Below are 23,379 nucleotides of genomic sequence, written 5' to 3'. Positions count from 1 at the left end.
AAAGCACATACCATGGTCTTTAACAAGTTGTGGTGCACTGGTTGGAATGAGAGAAAAAATCAGCTGAATTGATCCACCAAGGTGGTTCGATCCTGTGATGCAAGCACCTCAAGTGAGCACTCAACTGAAATGCCTTGGGTGTACAAATGGTGGAGTACTGGTTAGAATGGGAAACAACTCAACAGCCTATATTCAGCTTCTCCAGAACAATGCAACACCAGAATACTAACTGCTATCTTGCTGACCCCTGTACGTCGAATCTCGTCCTGTATCTGATTGAAGATGAAGTCCAGTTCTGAATAATACGTTGTCATCCGCTCTTGAGTATTAGCGATATTCAGGGAAAACACTATCTTACCATTTCTGAAAAAACAAAACCAAGCCAATTGTTTTTTTAATGATATCTGTTCTGAAAACAGGGCTGCAAATGTGTTAAAAAGTTAGAATAATGCAAATTTCAGAGAGCCCAAAAAATTCAATTGATTTTAAAAAGTTTGATAAATAGAGGTTATTACCAGTGTTTTTAAGTATCGTCAATATCATATATTAGGAATAAAACTTGTATTATGCCAGCCTCTGTAAGAATAATACATTATTTTTATTCCTAATATATGATATTTATGATACCAAAACACACGAGGGTAATAATCTCTTTATCATATAATCTCAAGCTTAATGTATGTTTTTGTAAACTGTACACAAAACTTTAATTCCAGTCCGTCATTACTAGATATTCAAATGACGTAAGAATATGTGGCATGGAGTCTCTTTGAATGGAAATAACTTCATACTCTAATGACATCATTTTGGATGTCTTTACATCAAAATAAACTAGTGCATAATGTTTTTTGTTTTCTGAACGCTGGACAGCTTTCAGTGTAAAATTACTATTGAAAAGTTTTTATTTGATGACTATTGATGCATACGTCAATTATGGAGTGTCACCCTAGTACGTTTGCTTAAATGTCAATAAAATTAGTGCCATGACCTCAAATTTTTCAAATTCTTAAAGTATATGATCTGAAAAATATCACATACTTCGACTGCACTGAAAATGTAAGATATTATATGATAAATGTATTTATCATATACTCGCATATCATACAATATTATAAAAATATTGTCTGGGTAAATCGACATGAAAGTCAAACTTGATAAAGCTGTACACAAAATTTCAGCTCAATATCTCAAGGCATTGTAAAACAAGCATTTCTGAGAGTACTGATAAAGCAATACATGTCCCCTGTACAGTGTTATGCCTCTGAAATGATAAAAGGTAATGTGTCCCTTTAAACACATCATTACTAACACTTACAAATCTTCTGTGAGTATAAGCATTGCTCCATCCAGTCGGTCGGTTTCTTTGGCTTTCATTGTACTGGGTACCTGAGTGGCTACTAGGAATCCATGGGGATTAATCTTCCGCTTCTGAAACAATCAGTTACATATGTAAATAAACACCACACCACAATCAATTTTCATTACAGTATTTCGAAAGAAGGAATATTTTAACATATTTTAATTATAATTATATGGTGTCGAATACAGTATTTCATCAAATGCATGACTTTCTATGATACTTTAGTTTGGTATGAGAATTCATGTAATGCTTAAGTTAATTGCTAAGATTCCTAATTTAAAACCATAAAGCTTTAGCTTACCTCACATTGTAAACTGACGGTGAGTGTGTTCTGTATTGTGATTGGTTAATTACATTCTTTTTCCGGGATCAAATGAAAATAACACCTGGAAAGCTATAACATTAGAAAGTAACGTCATTAGAAATTGGAACAGGCCAAGTTGACAGTTCAAGGGCCTACAGTTAGATTGTATACAGGTATTTTTTTCAAGAAATACCAAATATACAGTTTAAGAGTTAGTTTCATAGAAAAATTATTCAGTTTACAATGGACATAACCATATGGAGTTTTTAGATTTGAAGGTGTTATTGTCTATTTGATGCATGCAAAAATGACATTTGCGGGATCAAATAGACAATAACACCTACAAATCTAAAAACTCCATATCATTATCTCCTAAATAGCAGATTTGGACATACCATATAAAACAAGTATTACTGTAACAGAAAACCAGCTACAACCAACAAACATTATTTCATATTTTAGAAAATAATGTAATAATATTTAACTGTAAAACTCCTTACTCTAGCAACAGTCAAGAGATCATCACATGTCTTTGCTTTACCGATGTCTTCCTTTAGGTTGGAGTAGACTACTGCACCATCACTGAATAACAAATTATAAAGCTTTATTATCATGTGCTTAGTTGTCTATCACACTTTAATAATTAAGAAATAATTTTGTCCATTATTTATTTTGAAACAAACCCTGTTTTTTGTTTTTGTAAACAGAAGCTTTTCTACACTATTGTTTTGGATGCATTACATATAAATAGACAAAGATCACCATAACCAGTTTTAATATCTCTAAAAAAAAAACCCATTAATAACACTCATTGCATAAAAGTAAAATAAAATTTAGTGATTGCACAAATTTAGTGTATTTTTTTAAATAATAATTTTAACCTAAAAGCTCAACTTATTACTAGTGCAACCAAACAAATCTGTTCACTCAGTAGTTTCAAAACAACAAATTAAAAAAAAAATCTCTTATTTAATACATACTAACCCTGTATAATGTTCCAGCATTGTTTTAGCTAATTTGAACACAAGATCATAATATGGCATGACTTTTAAATTCATAACAGAACCCCTGAAAAACACAAAAAATACATGACTTAAATTCATAACAGAACATCTGAAAAATAACAAAGGAAGGAAATGTTTTATTTAACGATGCACTCAACACATTTTATTTATAGTTATATGAAAAAGATTTCTAACATAACAATCTGAAACCAATTCTAACCAATGCTAAGATAATAAAAACTATTACTTATTAATAATATTCAAAATCACAAAACTGGTACACTTTTCTTACATATTGTTATAATACATCTGCTCTGAAAGAAAGTGAAAACAAGAAGTTTTTTTGTTAACAATGTTCACCATTAGAGCACATTTATTAATTGTAGGCTTCTGGATGTCAAACATCTGATAATTAATTGAGACATGTAGTCTTTAGAGGAGACTCAAAACATTTCCAGTAGCAGTAAGGAACCTTTTATATGCACTTTCCCCACAGACAAGACAGCACACAAAAAATGTATTCAAATTGAAGGGGCACTGATTACAATAGCAAAAATCACAATTAGTCTTTTGAGGGTGTTTGATTCCATGACACGAACACCTCGGACAAGTGTTCTAGCAAAGTTTGTTTTGCTTAATGACACCACCAGAGCACCAAAAGGGATCGATCCTAGACCGACTCCTACAAGGAAGTAAGGCTACTGACCTGACAAATGTAATATCACTTCTAAAGCCATCAGACAACAAATGATCTGGTAAGGAATCCACCCAAAACAACGGCTGGTCCGGGTCAACAAGTCGGCGATACTGGACTCCAATCCGGTAGACCTCTCTCCAGTTTATCGGTTTATCTGCTTCAATATAGTACATAGTTCAGTTACAATTATTATATTAATATGTTTGTGATCCTTGCCAATCTTCAGATAGTTAAACTGGGATCACATGAATGTACAAACATATCTTGGGCTAGCTCTGGGTAAACTAAGTATAGAAAGTAGAAAATTGGAAACATCTACTTTTATAGCAGTAAAATATCTATTATTACAAGAAATTTATGTGTCAAATTAATATAAAATTCACTAAAAGTTCTTTAAATTCTCAGTTAGCAAACCTGGCGAGTGGTAGAGAAATCCCTGCAATATCATTCCTCCAAAACCAAACAAATATTTTTTTTAATTTTAGCATGCAAGTTCCGATGTATAGTAGAAAAATAGCAATATGTAAATGTATTCACTTAATTTTACAAGTGTTCAATAAATGAATTGATTCTTTTTAACTCTTTTATATTCTGGTATATGTGACAATGCAAATATAGAGATAAACATGAAAAATATTGGCATAAAATATGTTTGTTTGACAGGTAATCATAAAGACATATATATATATATATATGCAAATGCTGTTTACTCACAAATTCTTATTTACCTGTAGGAGTTTTATTTTGTTTAAAACTTTTCCATCTGGCCTGCAAACAAAAAACATACAATGAAAATGATTACTTTGTTTTATGCAAAAAATATTTCAAATACAACATATGATTAATGTTTTAAGAACTCTATTTTTGTTATCCATACTGAATATTTAATTACACATATTTCATTTAGTGATGATTGAAATATTGTGTAATATGATTATCATTAATAAAACAGTTTGATTTGAACACAAACACAAATATATTATGCAAGATGGGTGGAGTCCAACTTAATTTTGCAAATCATTTTTAGTTAGCAGCAGTTAGCAGTAAATGCAAATAGTTTACATATGAAGACATGATAATACACAATATGAAACTTATGCCTGTTACCCAGACCCACGCCGTACCCCCAAAAAGGGTGAAGTGTACAAACAGTACAAAAACTAAGCCAACAGTCTTCTGAGAAAATTATATTTTAACTGCAATTCTATCCACTCAAATTACCTCTAAGTACTGTGCAATGTGTATTGTTGCCAAACCCATGGCTAAATTGAGACGCTTGTTGGAAGTAAACCCATCGGAATTCACTTGTGTTAAGCCGCCCACTTTTTCTGCTTTGCATATAAGAGAACGAACATTGGATGGGTAATCTTGTAAACTCATCATACTGATGTCACTGGAAAAAAACAAAAACCCATATACGAACTAAAACAGAAACAAGGCAATTAAAACAAAGAGTCCACTTAGATCAATGAAAGGTGACTTAGCAATCTAGTAAAGAAATAGTCCAAACCTAAGACTGAAAAGAAACGTTATTAAAGATATCGAGATAAAGGCTATGGTAATTATGACACTTGGTCTAGAGAATGAAAGTAGAAACCAATTTCTGCCATGTAGCTGCAACAGATCTTTTATATGCATTCTTTAACTAACCTAAACTAACATGTTCTTCAGTTTTCTAAACTACCTAAACTAAACTTCAACTGACAGGATGAGGTCGTCCATTGAGGAGGATTGATCTGATGACCTTTAGACCCCAGATCAGTTAGGTATCTCTTTTGATCTAAAATAGAATATTTTTGCATGTGTGATCTAACTTTAATGAGTCATTCAACAAAGTAACATAGCATCTATAGTAAAATCAACGGATATGGAAGGAAGGAATGTTTTACTTAATGATGCACTTAATGATTATATGGTGTTGGACATATGGTTAAGGATTATAATGATAAAGGAAACCCTCTGCTGTCATGCAATGGGCTCTTTTAGATTAGCATTAAGAGCGTTATTTATATGCGGTATCCCACAGACAGGATAGTACATAACACAACCTGTTATACCAGTTGCGGAGCACTGGTTGGAACAAGAAATAGCCCAATGGGCCCACTAATAGGGATCAATCCTAGACCAAACGTGCATCAGGTGAGCACTTCACCACTGGGCTACATCCCACCCCATGCTTAACAGACAAACCTATCTTAACAGCTAGGCATATACGTGACAACTAGTTGAAGACAAACCTATCTTAACAGCTAGGCATATACGTGACAACTAGTTGAAGACAAATCTATCTTAACAGTTAGGCATATACGTGACAACTAGTTGAAGACAAACCTATCTTTAAATCTAGATATATACCCGATATCTGGTTGAAGACAAACCTACCTTAACAGATAGGCATATATGTGACAACTAGTTGAAGACAAACCTATCTTAACAGCTAGGCATATATGTGACAACTAGTTGAAGACAAACCTATCTTAACAGCTAGGCATATACGTGACAACTAGTTGAAGACAAACCTATCTTAACAGCTAGGCATATACGTGACAACTAGTTGAAGACAAACCTATCTTAAAAGCTAGGCATATACGTGACAACTAGTTGAAGACAAATCTATCTTAAAAGCTAGGCATATACGTGACAACTAGTTGAAGACAAACCTATCTTAACAGCTAGGCATATACGTGACAACTAGTTGAAGACAAACCTATCTTAACAGCTAGGCATATACGTGACAACTAGTTGAAGACAAACCTATCTTAAAAGCTAGGCATATACGTGACAACTAGTTGAAGACAAATCTATCTTAAAAGCTAGGCATATACGTGACAACTAGTTGAAGACAAACCTATCTTAACAGCTAGGCATATACGTGACAACTAGTTGAAGACAAACCTATCTTAACAGCTAGGCATATATGTGACAACTAGTTGAAGACAAACCTATCTTTAAATCTAGATATATACCCGATATCTGGTTGAAGACAAACCTATCTTAACAACTAGGCATATACGTGACAACTAGTTGAAGACAAACCTATATTAACAGCTAGGCATATACGTGACAACTAGTTGAAGACAAACCTATCTTAACAGCTAGGCATATACGTGACAACTAGTTGAAGACAAATCTATCTTAACAGCTAGGCGTATACGTGACAACTAGTTGAAGACAAATCTATCTTTAAATCTAGATATATACCCGATATCTGGTTGAAGACCTGGCTGTTCTTGATAGGTGTTCTGCAAAAAGTATAACTATAATTTTAATACATACAAAGACTTTATTGACATTAAAAACATATGTACATAATTCTTATCAATGATTAAAAGTTTCTACACACTAATCTTTCACCGTTTGTTAACAATAATTAATTTAAAAATTTTAAAAACAAAAACCAATACTAAGCATAAAAACATGCCAAAAATCAAGTGACAGGTTTTTTGCAATGAAATAATTTTCAATTAATGACCATATCACATACTAACAACATTTGAGGCAAACATTAACAATGTTTTAATAGATGTAATACACTAACTTTGAACTGAAACTGTAAAGATTTAACCCAGTGATCTTTAAATTCTTCTTTTAGTTCAAAATCTGGTTTCAGCTGATCTAAGGTTAGATCAAGTCTTGCATGCAGATATCGACCATATTCTGTAATAAAAAAACATAAATGGATTCAAAAACAAAACAAAAATGTATATACCCATATTAGAAAAGTTTCCTTTCTTTTTTTCTAAATAAAAGATTTTTTTTTATATAACTAAATATTACCAAAGTCATCACACACAGAAATAAAGCAGAAATCTGCCAGACTGGGGAATCCTCAAGCTTGATTAAAAGAATTCTACTTTCTAAAGAAAATTAAATTATATTAATCATATATAATAAACAAAATAGTTTTGACACTATTATTATTATATTTTTTCACTTAAGTATTAAAAAGGAAAGAAACAAGCTTATAATTTGTCATAATACTGACCTCTTAAATAATGAGCTTTCATAAATTCAGGTGACATTTTCAAAGCTCCTCTGTTGTTAACCATCACCTAAAAACAAAAAATTACTTCAGCTCTTATGTTCTATTATAGGAAACATATTCAAACATCAGTTAAAAGTGACAAGATTTCTCACAAACTGTCATTAAAAGACATACTATGAGAACACACCTTCGACTAAGTGATGATTATGTAGCATAACATAAGAGAATCTAACTATTTTTCTGCAAAATAAAGACTTCTAGTTACTAGATATATTACAATTTCCTGTAAAGTTAACGTAACACATTATATATAACCTTTTGTTTAAATGATCAAAATATGCAAATCTACTGTTATTTCTAATCGCACTAAATTAATTTTATTTCAAACAAATTAGGTATATAACAAACTAGGGGCCGGAGTTTTAAAATATAATTCTAAAGCAAAACACCCAGAACAAATATACATGGGGTTTTTAATCATTAACTTGAAGGATGAAGGAAGAAGGATGCAGTGGTATATATCTGATATAAATAATCAAATTTAATTATTAATTCTACTATCAGATCAGTAAAACAAACCTTTGTTGAAGCTTTGATTCCTTCATAAAACTTTCCCATTGCAAGATACGACAGCCCCTGCATATACTGACAATGAATATTCTCAGAATCAACACTTAAACATTTCTGAAATATAACAAGAAAAAACCCCCAAATATATAGATGACATCATACCAAGACAAAACAAGTGAATGATTAGCTGAGGGCTGTTCTTCCAACAATGATAACAGAAACAGTTTGAAAGTACTTTTGAAAAAAAAAACCCTAGCTATTGTTATCATTTCTAGAGCAATCATAAGTAAGTGATTTATATAAGGAATGTTTGCAATTTTTTGTGAATTTATCAGTGTATAACAGTCACAAACTGTATAAACTTTTGTGGCATAGCAAAGTGATTTTTTTTATACTAAAATGTTTTCTGTTATATATTGAACAATTCACAAAAAAGTACAAACAACTCTTATAATTACAAATAACACAACTTATTATCCACGTAACAAGATATTCAGGGAAATATAACCAGTATGACCCATGTGTGTCATAATGATTTCACATGCACAACAAATGATGTAATTTTGTGAAGCGACGTCATAACTTAACGCAGCTTCCTCAGTGTAAACTATGACATCATTTCGAAAAAAGACGTTTTGTCGTCTCTTTTTAGTTACATTTGAAATGTTTTGACATGATCCTAGCTTGTTATTCATGAAAATAATATTTTGGACAATGTGGATAATTAGGAAAGTATTACACTCGCGTGTGAATCGTACTGATTTTACGAAACTCGTGTCAGGATTCATGTATTACCCTCACTCTCGTTCGGGTAATACAATAATCCCGACACTCGTTTCATAAAATCAGTACGACACACAAGCTCATATAATAATCTCTATTTATTTAGTTACAAATACACATAAATCACTTTCTAACATCCTTTCTGTGGCCTGTTTTCCATGACATCTCACTTGATGGAATGGTGTAATTTTCTGGGTTTTGTGTTTCTGACTGGTGACAGTGCAAAATATGAAATCAAATGAAGTACTACTGAATCAGCTCCATCTATCTAGACCGTGTTAATAAATAGAGGATTCGTCACAAGTATTTTTTAATATGGAAAATATCAACCGAGTCTATGGTAATCGGTATTTGTCGAGGCTCTGCCAAGACAAATACCGATTAACTAGACGAGGTTGATATTTTAAATATTAAAAAACACGAGTAGTGAATTCTATTTATCCTTCTAAAATAACATTTTAAATAAAAATTTTTAGTAAATCACAGTACTAAAGTCGCAGCCATCAATAATATGACATCATTACGATTAGTCTGACGTCACACATTTTAAACAAATCATTGAAAACGTTAAGCCCAGGTACATGGGTCGTTTTGGCTTGTAAGCAAATGACCCATCCACAACAACACATTACCTAGAGATCTTGCAAATTTGCATACCATTATTAACCGGGTTAATAAAGTAAATTATCACATGGGTTTATGACATAGATATCATGGGTAAGTTACAGGATAAATATATTTAACCAGGTTTCAATTAGATTCTCTTACTTGTAGTAAGTGATGACTGATAGTTAATACATGTAGTTTTGTGTAGACAGTGTTAACTCACCTGAAAGTGCGTAAGGGCAGATGCTGGGTCTCCACTATGGTACATCATACCACCAAATAGTTGAAGTGACAGAGGGTGGTTAGGTTTGATATTCAAAGACTGATTAAATCGGTTCCTTGCAGCTTTTAAGTTCCCAAGTTCCCTGAAAAGGCATTGGTTTGAACATTCATACACCAGATGTACATGTATTCTAATAAAAGGAAAATCATAATTATTTTAATGCATGTCCTTCTTCACAAAGTTCTGTAAATAAATTAAATGGTAAAACTGAAGGAATAACATAAATGAATAAAATGTTAGAAAACTTTGATTGTTTTCTTTTTTGTGAATACTTAACGTGTGGCTAAGGAGCTCAAAAGCCACATTAACAACACAAATCTGCTTTAAAAAAAGCTTTATTTTTGTTAGTTCTTGAAATAATGCCAGATACAAGTAAACATTCTAAAAACAATTATAGTTACTTGAAGGCCTGAGCTAAACTGGTACACGCATCAATATGGTCAGGCTGCAGTTTCAAAACTTCCTTGAACACTTCAATAGCATTCTGAAATAGTTCAACATTTACAATATATAATCATGATTCATTTCCTTTCCATCATATAGTCTTTTATTTTAAGTTGGCTTTAATCAATAATCCAGGTCAACTAAAAATACACTGATAGTCATATTGAAAAACCGAAATCCCTTTGTGCTAAAAACAATGGTGACAAGTGTTGTATGTTGTATCAGTGCACTTGAAAATATCTGTTAAAAACGAAAACACACAAGTTGATTACAGCTGCGAGTTATGCATTCATAAATGATATATTGGATAGGAAGGTAAGATCGCATCTTTAAAATACTAATAACTCACTGCAGTCAGTAAATAAAACTCACAAAAAGGCACATTTTAAAAATTAGACTCTCTAGAAGTACAAAACATTTTAAATGGAATACTTCTGTGTTTTTCTTCCCAAACTGCATGTATGACTAGTGTCATATACAATTATACAAAGTAGTCTTTAAACAAACTACACAGCTACTGAACTGTACTTACTCTAACCCTGCCTCTGTAGTAAAGAGCAAGTCCTAGATTAAAGTATGACGCGATATACATCTGACCCTCAGATTCAAGGTTTCTTCGGAAGTCTTTCTCGGCATCAGCATAATTCTAAATGTTAAGAAAACAATATTTAGATTAAAAACAATACCAACTTAACACATATTGTATTCATTTTATATAATACAACAAACTTTACATATTAATTGCAATGTAGTTTAAATTACTTTTTGCAAGACAGCTTATAAACAATTTACACTATTAATCATTTCCTTCTGAACATCCCAACCTGACCGTACACCAATAAGAGTTACAGTTCAACACATCCAAACATGTCATTTATTTTGTATGCATTTAATAAATAACAATATATTACTACCAGAAAATGCTCTTTGCACTATAAAATACACATAACTAATTTTCTAAACTGTAATTTTATTCTAGAAATAAATCAGTTTTAGAAAACCATGTTTAAAATACATTTACAAACAAATAATGAATACCCCTTGCTTTTAATAATAATTTTTAAAAATGCTGTGATTTCAAGATGAATTTACTCTAAAACAAAGAAGACCATTCTGCTTACTTCAAGTAAAAGGTTGACTACTCCCCTCATGAAGTAAAGTTTTTCTGTTGGCCGATGATTAATAGCCACTGTCATGTCATCTAAAGCTTCTGAATAATGACCTAGACCCATGTAAACCTAATAAAAGAAAGAAATCAATTAAATTGTAACTGGAAAACCGGTCAGCAAAATAACATTGTGCAAATGTTTAAACAATTGTGCAGAAATAATTCTCACCTCTGATCTTCTCTCATATGCTTCGTATCTATCTTTGTCCTTTTTAATAGCTTCAGAAAAATCAGCCAAGGCTAAGACAGCATTTTCTGCAAGCTAAATAAGGGAAACAAATCCATAAAATAACTGGCAGTTATAATGAACTAATTTTCACACCTAACTGCATTATTAGGTAATGATATGACATATGATACAGCATGTTAAAATTCACCCACTTGACAAACAACAGCACAATCAATGTTCAATATTTTCAGACATGAAAATGGCATTGGAGCAAAACAAATTTTTAAACATTTGAAAGTTCTTTAAAAAGTTAATGTGAGATTTTCATCAAAGACAAAGACAGAAACAGTTTCAAAATAGAGCTAATTTCCAGTATTATATAAATTCACCAGACCTTCATCTCAGGACCCATGCTTATAAAACTTTTAGCGTTTAGGTCAGGCTAGGTCAGAGTATTTAACATGCACTTTCAGAGCAAGCTGTTGTTGCGCACGCTTGTCCTGGGCACAAGTGCTGGCCTCGGCCGGCTCCTCCGTCCAAGACAGGAAAGGGGTTTAGTGTTTAGATTAAAGACTCTAATATAGCTTGAGACCTTAATGTCATGGCAACACCATCAGGTCTAGCTCTGGGTGAGCAAAACATTTCGCCAAATTATCTTTTAAAAATGCAAAAACAACAGTTATTTTTCAACAAAATACCAATTATTACATGAAATTTTTTCACCAAATTATAATAAAATTTGTAAATTATTCCTAAAATGTGTGAGTTTGGCGAGTGCCAGAGCTAGCTCTGACCACACAAATGTGTGACATTATAAGAGATTTAAATCTAGACTAAAGTTTTGTAAGCAAAGGCCCTAATAGTTTTTACTATATATATTTATGATGACAGGATCAAACACAATCAGCTGAATGGATCCACCAAGGTGATTCAATCCTGTGACAAAAGCACCTGATATGAGCAACTCTGCAATATGGACAGAGTTGACAGGGTATGTGTGAGTTGTTGAGCTCAGTCAGTCGAGTGCTCATAAGAGGTGCTTGCATCGCAGGATCGAACCAGCTCGGTGCATCATTCAGCTGATTGTGTTTATTCCCGTTCCAACCAGTGCACCACAAATAGACAAAGACTGTAGTATGTGCTTTCCTGTCTGTGGGAAAGTGCATATAAAAGATTCCTTTCTGCATTATGAAAAAGGTAGGTTTCCTCTGATGACTATGAATCAGAATTACCAAATTAATCAATGTGCTCCAGTGGTGTCGTTAAACAAAGCAAACTTTATAACTGTCAAGTGTGAAATCTTTCTCACGTGTATCATACCATATTTAGTGTTTACGTTTAAAACATAAATAACAGGGTTCATATACTTTGTTGTCAACCAAATTTCTTGAGTTTCCATTACTTTCAAAAAGGTATTTTCAAGGATACATTTTGGGGAAATTTTCAAGGATTTTTCAGCATAATCTAATAATATCAAAGTATTTTGATGGAAATTGCTAATCTTTCTGTATTATTTTAAATGGAAAAATATTTATTTTTAATTTTTCGTAACTTTCTATCCTCAACTCACAATTCTATGACTTTCCAGGCCTGAAATTGACATTTGCAAATCCCACAACTTTAAAAGGATTTCCATAATCTGTATATAAACTCTGATTAAAACAATAATAAATTGGTAGATGATTTAATCCCACATCTGATTGAGTGAACAAATGGAACATTTAGTTTGGTAGTTTATTCATGAAAATAGCCCCTCTCCTCTGCATCAAAAAAAAAAAAAGAAAGAAAGAAAAAGAGAACCTGTATGCTAAAACGAGAACAATGCTTGTAACCAGTTTTTCATTTATACATCAGTAAAGCTGGCTCCAAATGATATTTACAATACCTACAGCTGAGCAGGCTACATATCCAGCTGTACAATCCCAAATGTAATTAGAGAAACAGATACATGCTCACATTTAAACCTTTCCTTGCATAAGCAACACCTCTTCCATAGTAAGCAGCCACAACGTCCGGATGTTTCTGAAAAACAGTTAACCATTTTAAATCTGGGAAAAAAATTCATCCACCAACTGTTTCAAAACATAGATTTCTTTTCAATTAAGTTTTAACCACCCATGCCACCCATGGAAACTGATATAAACTTACATGTACAAAATCAAAATCGAACATGATTTTCTAGTGCCCTTTGGATATATTTAACAAGAATGATAATGCATATATATCCAATTAAATTAAAGCATATGTAATCTTAGGTATGCACATCTGAGGCCTGTTCAGGAGGGCGAGTGATTGCAGTTGCTCGGTTTACTGGTTTTTGCACCTGGCGTTAAATGAATATGATGTGACAGAAGATGACAGTATCATTCAAATTGTTCACGAGAGCTCAGAGAGAAGTTGATACTTGACATTACACCTGCTTCCCATCAAATTGCACACCCACTTTGGGTTAATCATAGCTATCCATCAGAGACCAATATTGCACAATATATGCCTACCAACCGGTAATACAACAACAATCCTATGTATGATGTTAAATTGATTATTTTACGAGCTCCCCAATAAAACAAATTTCAAATATACACACACCTCAGGAAGAAACCCGACAGCACCCAATGTTCCGGCTAAACACATATTTTTTGGTGAAAGGGCAGAGATTGCACAATATTGATAAATGATTGTACTCTGACAGTTAGAGCATGATAAATGTCCAAATATAAAATGTCCGTCTAGTTCTCTTACTGTCGTACTCAGGCTAGGTTAATCACTATGCAACCAACATGCCAATGCTGCTCCAGTTAAATTAGTACACCCATAACAATTTTACAGCTTATCAAAATAAACAGATATTAATTGTGTAAACTCACCTTTAATATATCTGTGAAAGTACCAATAGCCTTGCTAAATGACCCCAGATTTGTAAGAACAACAGCCAGTGCTATACAAACAAAAAAACCATTAAATGCAATTAATATTTCTTTCTGTAAGTACAGTGCTGCATGTAAGTATAATAATGTTATTTATCATCCATTAAAGGCTTTTGTAGGAGATATCGCTGGCACTATAATTTGCGATATCTCTGCAGGAGATATCGCTTCTTATAATCTTGATTGGTCAAATTTTAATCACAAGACAATGTTTTGTTACGTCACTGTGTTTGTTTCAGCGCTAAACCTACCATTAGTGATGTCACGCCACTGCCGTTCTGCTAGTTAATGAGTCTAGCGCTGACATTCAACCCACATTAGTGACATTGTTTACAACTGTCGCAGATGAAAAGAATGATAATGGATGATAAAAAGAATACCCCCCTCGTGTCTTGTGATATCATAATTTATCAGCACTCGTTGATAAAAGTATAAAATCCTTGGCAAGCCTCGGATTTCATACTTTTATCAACTTGTGCTGATAAATTATGATATCACAGATACTCGGGGAGTATCCTCTATATATTTAAATCAATTTATTAAGGTATAGATAAAAAGCAATTTAAAAGAATTGAATACAGGTATATATATATATATATATATATATATATATATATATATATATATATATATATATATATAAGTATAATTACCAATTTTTTTGTCGATGTGATCTCTCCCTGTTGCCATAGGAACAAGACCCTCATCAACTATCCTATCAGCTAATGCCTAAAAGAAAAAAACAGAAAAAAACAACAACTTAGTTACCAAGACAAATGTACACCCCCAACCCAGTTAATCTGTTACCAGGGCTTCTAGATTATAGTAGCCCCACTCCCATGGCTAGTGATATTCAGTGTTGGGTAGTAAATAATTACTATAACTTAGTAGCCCGACGGCTAGTGGAAACAAAACCTTGTCAAATGCTGCATTTACATATTTTGTAAATGTGAATATCCTGTCCCCTCTTTCCACCCCAATCTAAGGATTTTATGCTCTAGCTCTCTCTTTAGGTGACATATCTGATTATTACTATTAGTAAAATTATATTTATTTAAAGTACGGCTTGTGAATTTTTAATCATGGCTAATACATTTTTAAAATCACTGATACCATGGTTAGTGAATTTTTATAAAATTCTAAAAGCCCTGCTGTTACATGTCACAACTAAAAGTACAAGATTATTTACAATCTAAAGATGTTGTCTAAAAGCCCTGCTGTTACATGTCACAACTAAAAGTACAAGATTATTTACAATCTAAAGATGTTGTCTAAAAGTTGTAATATGTACTAACAGTATCAATTTGAACCCATCAAATTCCAACTTCTTTGAATTAAAAATTTGTGTAACCCATGTATGGGTTAATCAAAAACAAATAGAGGTACATGTAATCAAATTCCTTTTTGCGAAACCTGTTGTTATGTGCCATGTAAATTATGTCTTAGTTTCATGCACAATAGCCAACGCAAAATTCTAGATTTGCATAAGTGATAAGATTTTGTAAAGCATCTGGGTTTTTTTTTTTACCAATTGCAGAAATTTTGAATAATTTGTTTAAAAATATTTTTGAAAAGTGGTTCATATTCCTAATTTATCAGACATAAAATAAAATGGCTACTGAGAGAGTAAGTTACATGTAGTGCTCAGTTTGCATGTACCTGTGGATTTTGACAGGATCCTGTGTCTTCACTCAATGTTGCATCTTCCTCGGAACAGGAATTGACTTCCTTTGAAGCTGCACAAAGACCCACTGGTAAATTATGCTTAGCATCATCTGTAAATACATTCAATTGTTCATTTAAAAAGTATTCTACATCTACAACATCTTTACAAGAATTCTAGTAGAGACCGCACAGGAAGACTGGTAGTGCCACCAGTCCATTTAGTGTTTCTTTGGTGGAAAACCACATGTTCGTTGGCAATAGTTACAACATTTATCTGTAGTACTACAAGAATACCAGTAGTTGTAATTGATACAAAATACATTGAACTAACTGTGTACAAAATACAGAACTCATTTCAGTTGCTAATTTTTATTTTATTCAGTGGAAAAGTCAGAAATTAAAGGAAATTAATTATTGAAAAATAATAGTGTCTATTTTTGTGATACAACTGTTGTTAACTCATTGCTGATTGACTACAACACAAAATTTAGATGTTTAAAATTATCAGATAACTTTAAATTTTTAATCCACAGATAAGTCCATGTTGGTGCATTTTCTGTGGATTCAAAATGGCTGACGTTTGTTTATGTTTTAATTAAGTACTTAATTTCAAGTAACCTATCCATCTGATAAAGTTAACGATCCAAAAATGACCTGTTTTAGCGAAACATGTTGGGTTAGCATACATATTATTTCAATATGAGCTATTTTGTATAGACATTTTTATCTTCAATGTCTAAGATCTACAGTTGACTTCAACTGTACAAGTATATGAAAATGTTGGTAATATCAGTCATTGTATTCTTGGACTGGACCATATACATAACATAATGTATATTATCAGGGGTGGATCCAGGATTTTTTTAGGGAAGGGTGCAAGGTTTAAAAAGTGCAGCTATAGTACTCATAGTGTGGATGCAACATTAACTTGCCTTACATAATAAATTTCTGCCAAAACATCAAGCTAACCAAGATATTACATATCCCCAGTAATTAAAAACAACAAACAATTGTACATATTAAAAACTACACAGTGAATTTTCTGGGCATTTTGAAATTGGAGAGGGGGAGGGGTTACACACCACTAAAACCTTTCCCCTGGAACCATGGTTGATTATTATATATGTATTATGCATATAATGTCAAATTACATTGACTTAATTAATTTAGAAAACTTATTAAAATGGAAATACTGGTCTGAATTCATGTACCAATATACTTGAGGGAAGTGAATGGTCCTTTTTTGGCATTGAAAAAGCATTTGGGGATATTTTAATGACAATTTAATGGAACTATTTATAGGGTAAATGCTAATAAAGGTATTTTAGCCTAAAATAAGGCTTAACTTTAAAAACATTTCACTGTGCCAATTTGTTTAGGTTTTCTGTCAAGTTTTGCTGAACAAAGTTATTTCCCCTTAATAGAAAATTTCCATTTTAAGGAGTTAGGGTCAACTTTATTTAGGTTTTTAAAAATAATTCTTTTAAAGGTATTCCATCAGTACAGCAAAAAATTGTTATGATTCTTGTCATATTTAGAAAGTGTCTGTGGTCCCTAATTCTAGTAAATATTCTGAAGTGTTGAATGTGGGTGCTGTTGGGTTTCATCCTTTAGTTAGTAGTGTAATGAACCATGTTTTTATCCATTTAACTTTTCTGTCCTAGTTTCTTTTTTTAGTTGTAATTTTATTTTGTTATATTCTCTATTTCTTCTGTATTAAGTATACTAATCACTATTTACTAACTGAATAATACTGCTGGGATAAAAACATGGAATTCATTGTTATTAAGATAAAATTTTAAGTAGGGTAATATTTAAAGGTTTTACAGTAATTTAACAGGAAGTAAAATATATTTTTTTATTTGTATTTTCTTTTAATTAATTTTTTTATTTTGTTAAGTGGATACACTACTGTAGTAATAATAGAATATTTTGGTGAATTTTAGGCATAATTGTTATGGGTAATAATTTTTATATGATTGTTTATTTGGGATGAACCAATGAGATACGATTTCGTCCTCGTATTGCCCATGTGGTCAAACTTGGAACTTTACTTTTCTGATGTGTTTTCATAGGGTCAACACTTAAGTTATTATGGTTTGGGTAAATTAATGTTTTAGGGGTGTGTTAAAGCCTAGATTCTAGAGTTTCTTTCTCTCTCTCTCTCTCTCCGTTTCCATATGCTTTATTACTGGCTATGGGGTTAATCGTTGTACATTGTTAGTAAAAGAATTGTTGTCATTTTGTTGGTTGTGCATGGGGGTGCACGTCATTTATTTTTCTTGGAAATATTATTTCTAAACATGCAGACAAATTTTAGTTATTTGTTTTCCGATATATGTTTGTTTGAGGTTTGGGAAGTGTAGTGAACTCCGTGATAATTCGGCTTTCAAACCAATTGTTGAATTTCTAGGTGGGATATTCGCATTTGTAATAGGGGCTGTTGCGGAAATTAATTGTAACATGGAAGAATTGTAGTTTTGGGATTTTGGTGTAAATCATCTTTCAAATCAAATTGATAGTTTCTGATAGGGACTATTTTATTTGTAATAGGAGTTGTAGCCTAAATTACCGATATTATAAGTTTTTCATGTAGACCGGTGTTTTATTTGGTATGGAACTTTCAAATAAGTATATTTGTCGGAAATCTCAGGGTAATATTATTGTATAACTTGTCAAATGTCCACAGTATTTTGTTAAGAGCTCTTTGTCTTTGTGTTGAATAAATGTTTTAAAATTGTTGTGTTTTGGTTAACCTTGTGGCAGGTCGTTAGATTACTGGACAAACCATTATTATAAAATGTATTAAGTTGTAGAACCTTTTGGAAGTCCACAACCGAAAGGGGTGGCCGGACCTGGCGTGGAAATTTATCCTTTTTGTAAACACCGAGTCACATGATTTCAAGTGAACTCAGGGTTTCGTTTCAGTAGTACAATATGCATTACACTGGTGGCACCTAAGTCTGCGCACCTAAGCATTTGTGTTATATTTTAAAGTTAAAATATTTCTTTAAAAATATTTGTTTCACCGCCACAGTACAATGGAACAATAAACGTGTTCCAACTAAAGTTATTTTAATTTTAATGTTTTTTAAACTCAAGTAATGGGCACATCTTTAGTAGGACCCCCTGCATTTACTGGTCTGCATGACGGCACATAAGTCTGCGCAGCAAACAGTAAAACAACCACTTCTGTCGCTAATGTTTACATAAAACAGCAACAAACAATGGATCCGACCTTTGTAATTTCTAAATAACAAACACTTCCTGTTATAGTCGTTTCAGAAACATTTAGATTGTGCAAATGAAATAAATATAAATGGTGTTCCATGTTTAGTTTGGACAACACAAAATGACAATATAAAAAAAGCCAATGTAAACATATTTGATCATTATTCAACAAAAATTGTCTGTTATTAACTGTGTAAATGAGCACAAATAGTGTTTGTTAGACATATAGAACAATCAATGATAATTTTGAAACAGACTATAGCTAAAATAGGTCATGCTGTAAGTACAATCTTCAAAGTCTGTGTGCAGCCATTTTGCATTGTGTCACTCGGAGGGAAATTCAAAGTATTCTTGGATGTTTACGTCAAAAGATAAAATAAGACATTCATTTCATTTATGAATTCATAAATTACAATAAGGTATGTATTGAAGCTTCTGTGTAAATTTATGTAAGTTGATATGCAAGGTTGATCATTACAATGTTGACAGACACGTGTTGACAGGTGATAGAAAAACATGTTGATCGAGGCTGGCAAAAGTATACTTTTAGTGCATTAATTCAGAGTTTTTTGTCAATAAAAGTGTTATCGACCAGTTTTATACATATATTCACAATCAAGATGTGTTGTTTTAGCAACATTTTGTGAATTAAATTAACGTTGTTTGTTTGTTTACAAACATACCCCAACACTTGTTTCAAGACGTAATGTAACGTCATTAACGTGCGCAGACTTTTGTGCCACGCAGACTAAGGTGACATGAGTGTATAAGATATGTATTGAAGTTTCTATGTAAACTTGTGTAAGTTAATATACAAGGTTGATCATTACAGCGGTGACAGACATGTGTTGACAGATTATACAAAAACACGTTGATCGAGGCTAGCAAGAGTATACTTGTAGTACATTAATTCAGTTTTTTCAATCCAATTACCTACCAGTTTTATACATATATTCACAATCAAGATGTGTTGTTTTAACAATTGTTTTATGAATTAAATTAACGTTGTTTGTTTACAAACATACCCCAACACTTGTTTCAAGTTGTAATGTAATGTAATTAACATGTGCAGACTTTTGTGCCGCACAGACTAAGGTGACATGAGTGTAATCGGACTAAATAAATATCAGTTTAATATCCCTTGGAAATTACTGGTACCGGGAATCCAGGTCTATGTTATTTAGGTTTGTTGTTTTTTTGTTTGTATTTTGTATTTTATTATTTATTGTTTGTACTAACCACATTCAGCTACCACTTCTCCAGGAGTTAAAAGCAGACTGAATCTGAGTGGTGACGTTTCCCAGGTTCCGCTACTGGATTTCCAAGCACAGAGCAGACATGGACCTCCTTTCACTGGCTCTATGCGCTTTAGTTCAAACACCTGTCGTCTGCCATCTTCGTTTTCTATTTGAACGTTAGCTATTTCACAAAACTGACTGTCCCCTTGTGAATTAATAAACAAAATGCAAAACGTCAGAAGTGAAAGCACCACCATGGTACTTCGGAGATGTTTACGTCTTCTTTTTTAGAAATGGGACACAAGGGAGATAACTCTAGAAACTGAAGTTGAAACGCAAAGTTACAACGATGTTCCATACATTTTTGTCAGAAATTTTCATATCAACATCAAGTTAAATCAATAAATGGCACAGACCACATATTTAACGACCATACGATGATCTACCAAAATAGGCAAACGTATAATTATTTATTTTAACACCAGATTCTATTTAAAGGAGGGGACAGTTAAGGCATTTGGCCTGGTATGCATATTCGGTATCCGGACAAAATCTCACAGGACAAAATCCTACAGTACAGGGCCGTACCCTGACCAAAATCCATAGGGGGGCACTAAATTTTATAAATAATTTTTAACATACTATAAAGATTAAACATTTCTATGCTATTACTGGATAGATATATATAAAAAAAAAAGGACAATATTCTCAGGGGGGGGGGCAGCTGCCCCCCTGCCCCCCCCCCCCGGAGGGTACGGCCCTGCAGTACGAAATCTACCCGGAAAGAATCCCACAGTACAAAATACCACAGGACATAATCCCACAAAGTGAAAATAGGGACAAATTCCCACACTCAAAAATTAAATTACATAGTAGTTAGTTCTATATTTATTTTCGTGCTTACATCCAATTAAGGTTCAAGTACGCTGTCACGGGCACACAGTTCAGCTTCCTGAGCCGTCTGTCCAGGACAGATAATAATGTTAGTAGAAGAGAGGAAACCCGCTACCGCCACAATGTGGCTACTCTTAGCACAAACCATGGCCTTTGTCAAACCAGTTATGGAACCAATTGCAATTTATATTTCAATGGGCTCCAATTACAAACAAATTTAACTGAGATTGCTTGAGCTGAACATTCCCCTTCCTTAGGAAATCACATAGTTGTAATAAGAGAGCAAGTCTATTGTCTGCTTAATTAGCATCTTGCTTGCCCAGGCGTAATTTGGCATCATCGGGAAGATCAGCGAGCATCTGGGCAAAGAGTTGACCTGGTTTCTCTCTGGTCTGTGCAGCTAAAGATTTCAAGTTTGCCTTGGCCTTGGTCATACAAACACTAGCTGGGTCAGGGTCATGATTGTGGGAAGCACCAAAAACAGGTGTATCCAGGGCCAGAGATGTCTTCAGATTTCCCTTGCAGTGGAGTGAACGGCATTGCACACATGTCCACCATATGTGATTCTTCCTAGTAGATTTTTTGTGTGTACATATAACCATCTAGCAAAATTTTCTGACCGCCCTTGTTACTGGGTATGACCTCCATTGGATGTAAGCACGAAAATAAATATAGAACTAACTACTATGTAATTTAATTTTTGAGTGTGTCCCTATTTTCACTTTGTGGGATTATGTCCTGTGGGATTTTGTACTGTGGGATTTTGTCCTGTGAGATTTTGTCCTGGATTCGCATATTCAACGATATATAATGCACATTACTGCTTAATATCAACAAGTATAATCGTATAGTTAATTAATAAAACAGTTAAATGTGACGGCTATTATATAAAACGGGCGCAGCCATTTTGTACCATCCCATTGAATACGCCCTCTGGTGAGCTGGTGGTTATGTAATACCTAACGTGTCGAACTGAAGAAACAAAACATACCTTATTTTTGCAGATGCATCGCAATGTTCTGTAATAATAGCCATCCCAGTAAGCCAGCAACATATATATATATATATATATATATATATATATATATATATATATATATATATATATTATTTTTCAATACAAAATAAACCACCATGTCAAAGTGTTGAAATAACTGTATTATGTTTTGTACATACATTAACCCATGCACTGAAATAATAATCGGAGTGTTTTCTTGGTTAATTGGTCTTTTCTTTCCGTGACCTGTACCTGTGCTTCCTGATTGGAAGTGTATATTTAGACGGTCCCCAGACATTGTGTCTAGACACACTAAAAAGACGTGCCTCTTTTATTAAGATCACAGGGTATTGTGTGATAACCGCACGGATATCCCTCAAATCGTAATGGACTTATCAGCCTTCCTGCTTTATTACTGTAAGTAATTCTGTAAAACCCTTGATGAAGTAGACTTTCCCATCTAAAATCACAAAACTGACCAATTACGTCGTCCCAAAGAAAAGAAAAGTATCACTTCGGTATCGTGAGTGGTCATTTTTGCTCGAACGTACCCCCCCCCCCCCCCCCCCCCAATTATCAAATAGGACTAATAATATGCATTTAAAAAACATAAAAAAATACTATAACTCCATTTCGTTCTATTGATGCAAATTGAAATATATTTAGTTAAATAGTTTATTATACTATCAAGTCATTTATGTTGTTTTACAAGTCAGGCTGATGAAAGCGAAGCGCCTTGTCGTAAATTAGAGCGTTTGTTTACACTGTGCATAGAGGAGATGGACGAAGCTGATGTCACTTCGCCCCAAGCTATATCACCGGACGTCACAAAAAACGAAACAAAATGGATGCCCCCAGTTAACAGGAATAATCATGTTTTTTTATTAACTCTAAAATTACGCGTTTTTCATTTGTTAAAGTGTCAGTATGTGTTGGTGGTCCGGGTATGTATCTTTCCAACACATAAGGCTCTTGTTTGAGTTGACCCTACCTTTAGGCTAATGGAGTAGGCCTACCGAGGGTAGGCTATATACCGGGGTTATGTTTCCCACCT

The 23,379-nt window shown here is 33.0% G+C and overlaps 1 protein-coding gene across 3 annotated transcripts in view; it reads right to left on the bottom strand.

Moving 5' to 3' along the window:
- Positions 1-20,697, bottom strand: part of LOC121371279 (tetratricopeptide repeat protein 13-like) — a 28,835-nt gene extending 8,138 nt beyond the window's left edge. For 2 of the 3 annotated variants that reach the window (XM_041497051.1, XM_041497053.1), the window contains exons 1-21: positions 20,436-20,697; positions 15,960-16,075; positions 14,954-15,029; positions 14,241-14,311; positions 13,330-13,395; positions 11,374-11,466; positions 11,158-11,274; positions 10,569-10,682; positions 9,994-10,076; positions 9,533-9,674; positions 7,930-8,034; positions 7,351-7,417; positions 6,904-7,022; positions 6,567-6,607; positions 4,587-4,758; positions 4,094-4,133; positions 3,375-3,522; positions 2,649-2,732; positions 2,165-2,246; positions 1,316-1,428; positions 231-363 (exon numbers count right to left, since the gene is read on the bottom strand). In XM_041497051.1, coding sequence (XP_041352985.1) covers positions 231-363; positions 1,316-1,428; positions 2,165-2,246; positions 2,649-2,732; positions 3,375-3,522; positions 4,094-4,133; positions 4,587-4,758; positions 6,567-6,607; positions 6,904-7,022; positions 7,351-7,417; positions 7,930-8,034; positions 9,533-9,674; positions 9,994-10,076; positions 10,569-10,682; positions 11,158-11,274; positions 11,374-11,466; positions 13,330-13,395; positions 14,241-14,311; positions 14,954-15,029; positions 15,960-16,075; positions 20,436-20,691 — 2,238 coding nt within the window. In that variant the 5' untranslated portion in view covers positions 20,692-20,697. The remainder of the gene's footprint in view (positions 1-230; positions 364-1,315; positions 1,429-2,164; positions 2,247-2,648; positions 2,733-3,374; positions 3,523-4,093; positions 4,134-4,586; positions 4,759-6,566; positions 6,608-6,903; positions 7,023-7,350; positions 7,418-7,929; positions 8,035-9,532; positions 9,675-9,993; positions 10,077-10,568; positions 10,683-11,157; positions 11,275-11,373; positions 11,467-13,329; positions 13,396-14,240; positions 14,312-14,953; positions 15,030-15,959; positions 16,076-20,435) is intronic. The other variant, XM_041497052.1, reaches the window with a different exon arrangement.
- Positions 20,698-23,379: the final 2,682 nt, after the last annotated feature.

This window comes from Gigantopelta aegis, chromosome 4 (assembly GCF_016097555.1).
Source record: "Gigantopelta aegis isolate Gae_Host chromosome 4, Gae_host_genome, whole genome shotgun sequence".
Taxonomy (NCBI): Eukaryota; Metazoa; Mollusca; class Gastropoda; order Neomphalida; family Peltospiridae; genus Gigantopelta; species Gigantopelta aegis.
This window is presented reverse-complemented; position numbering and strand designations above follow the sequence as displayed.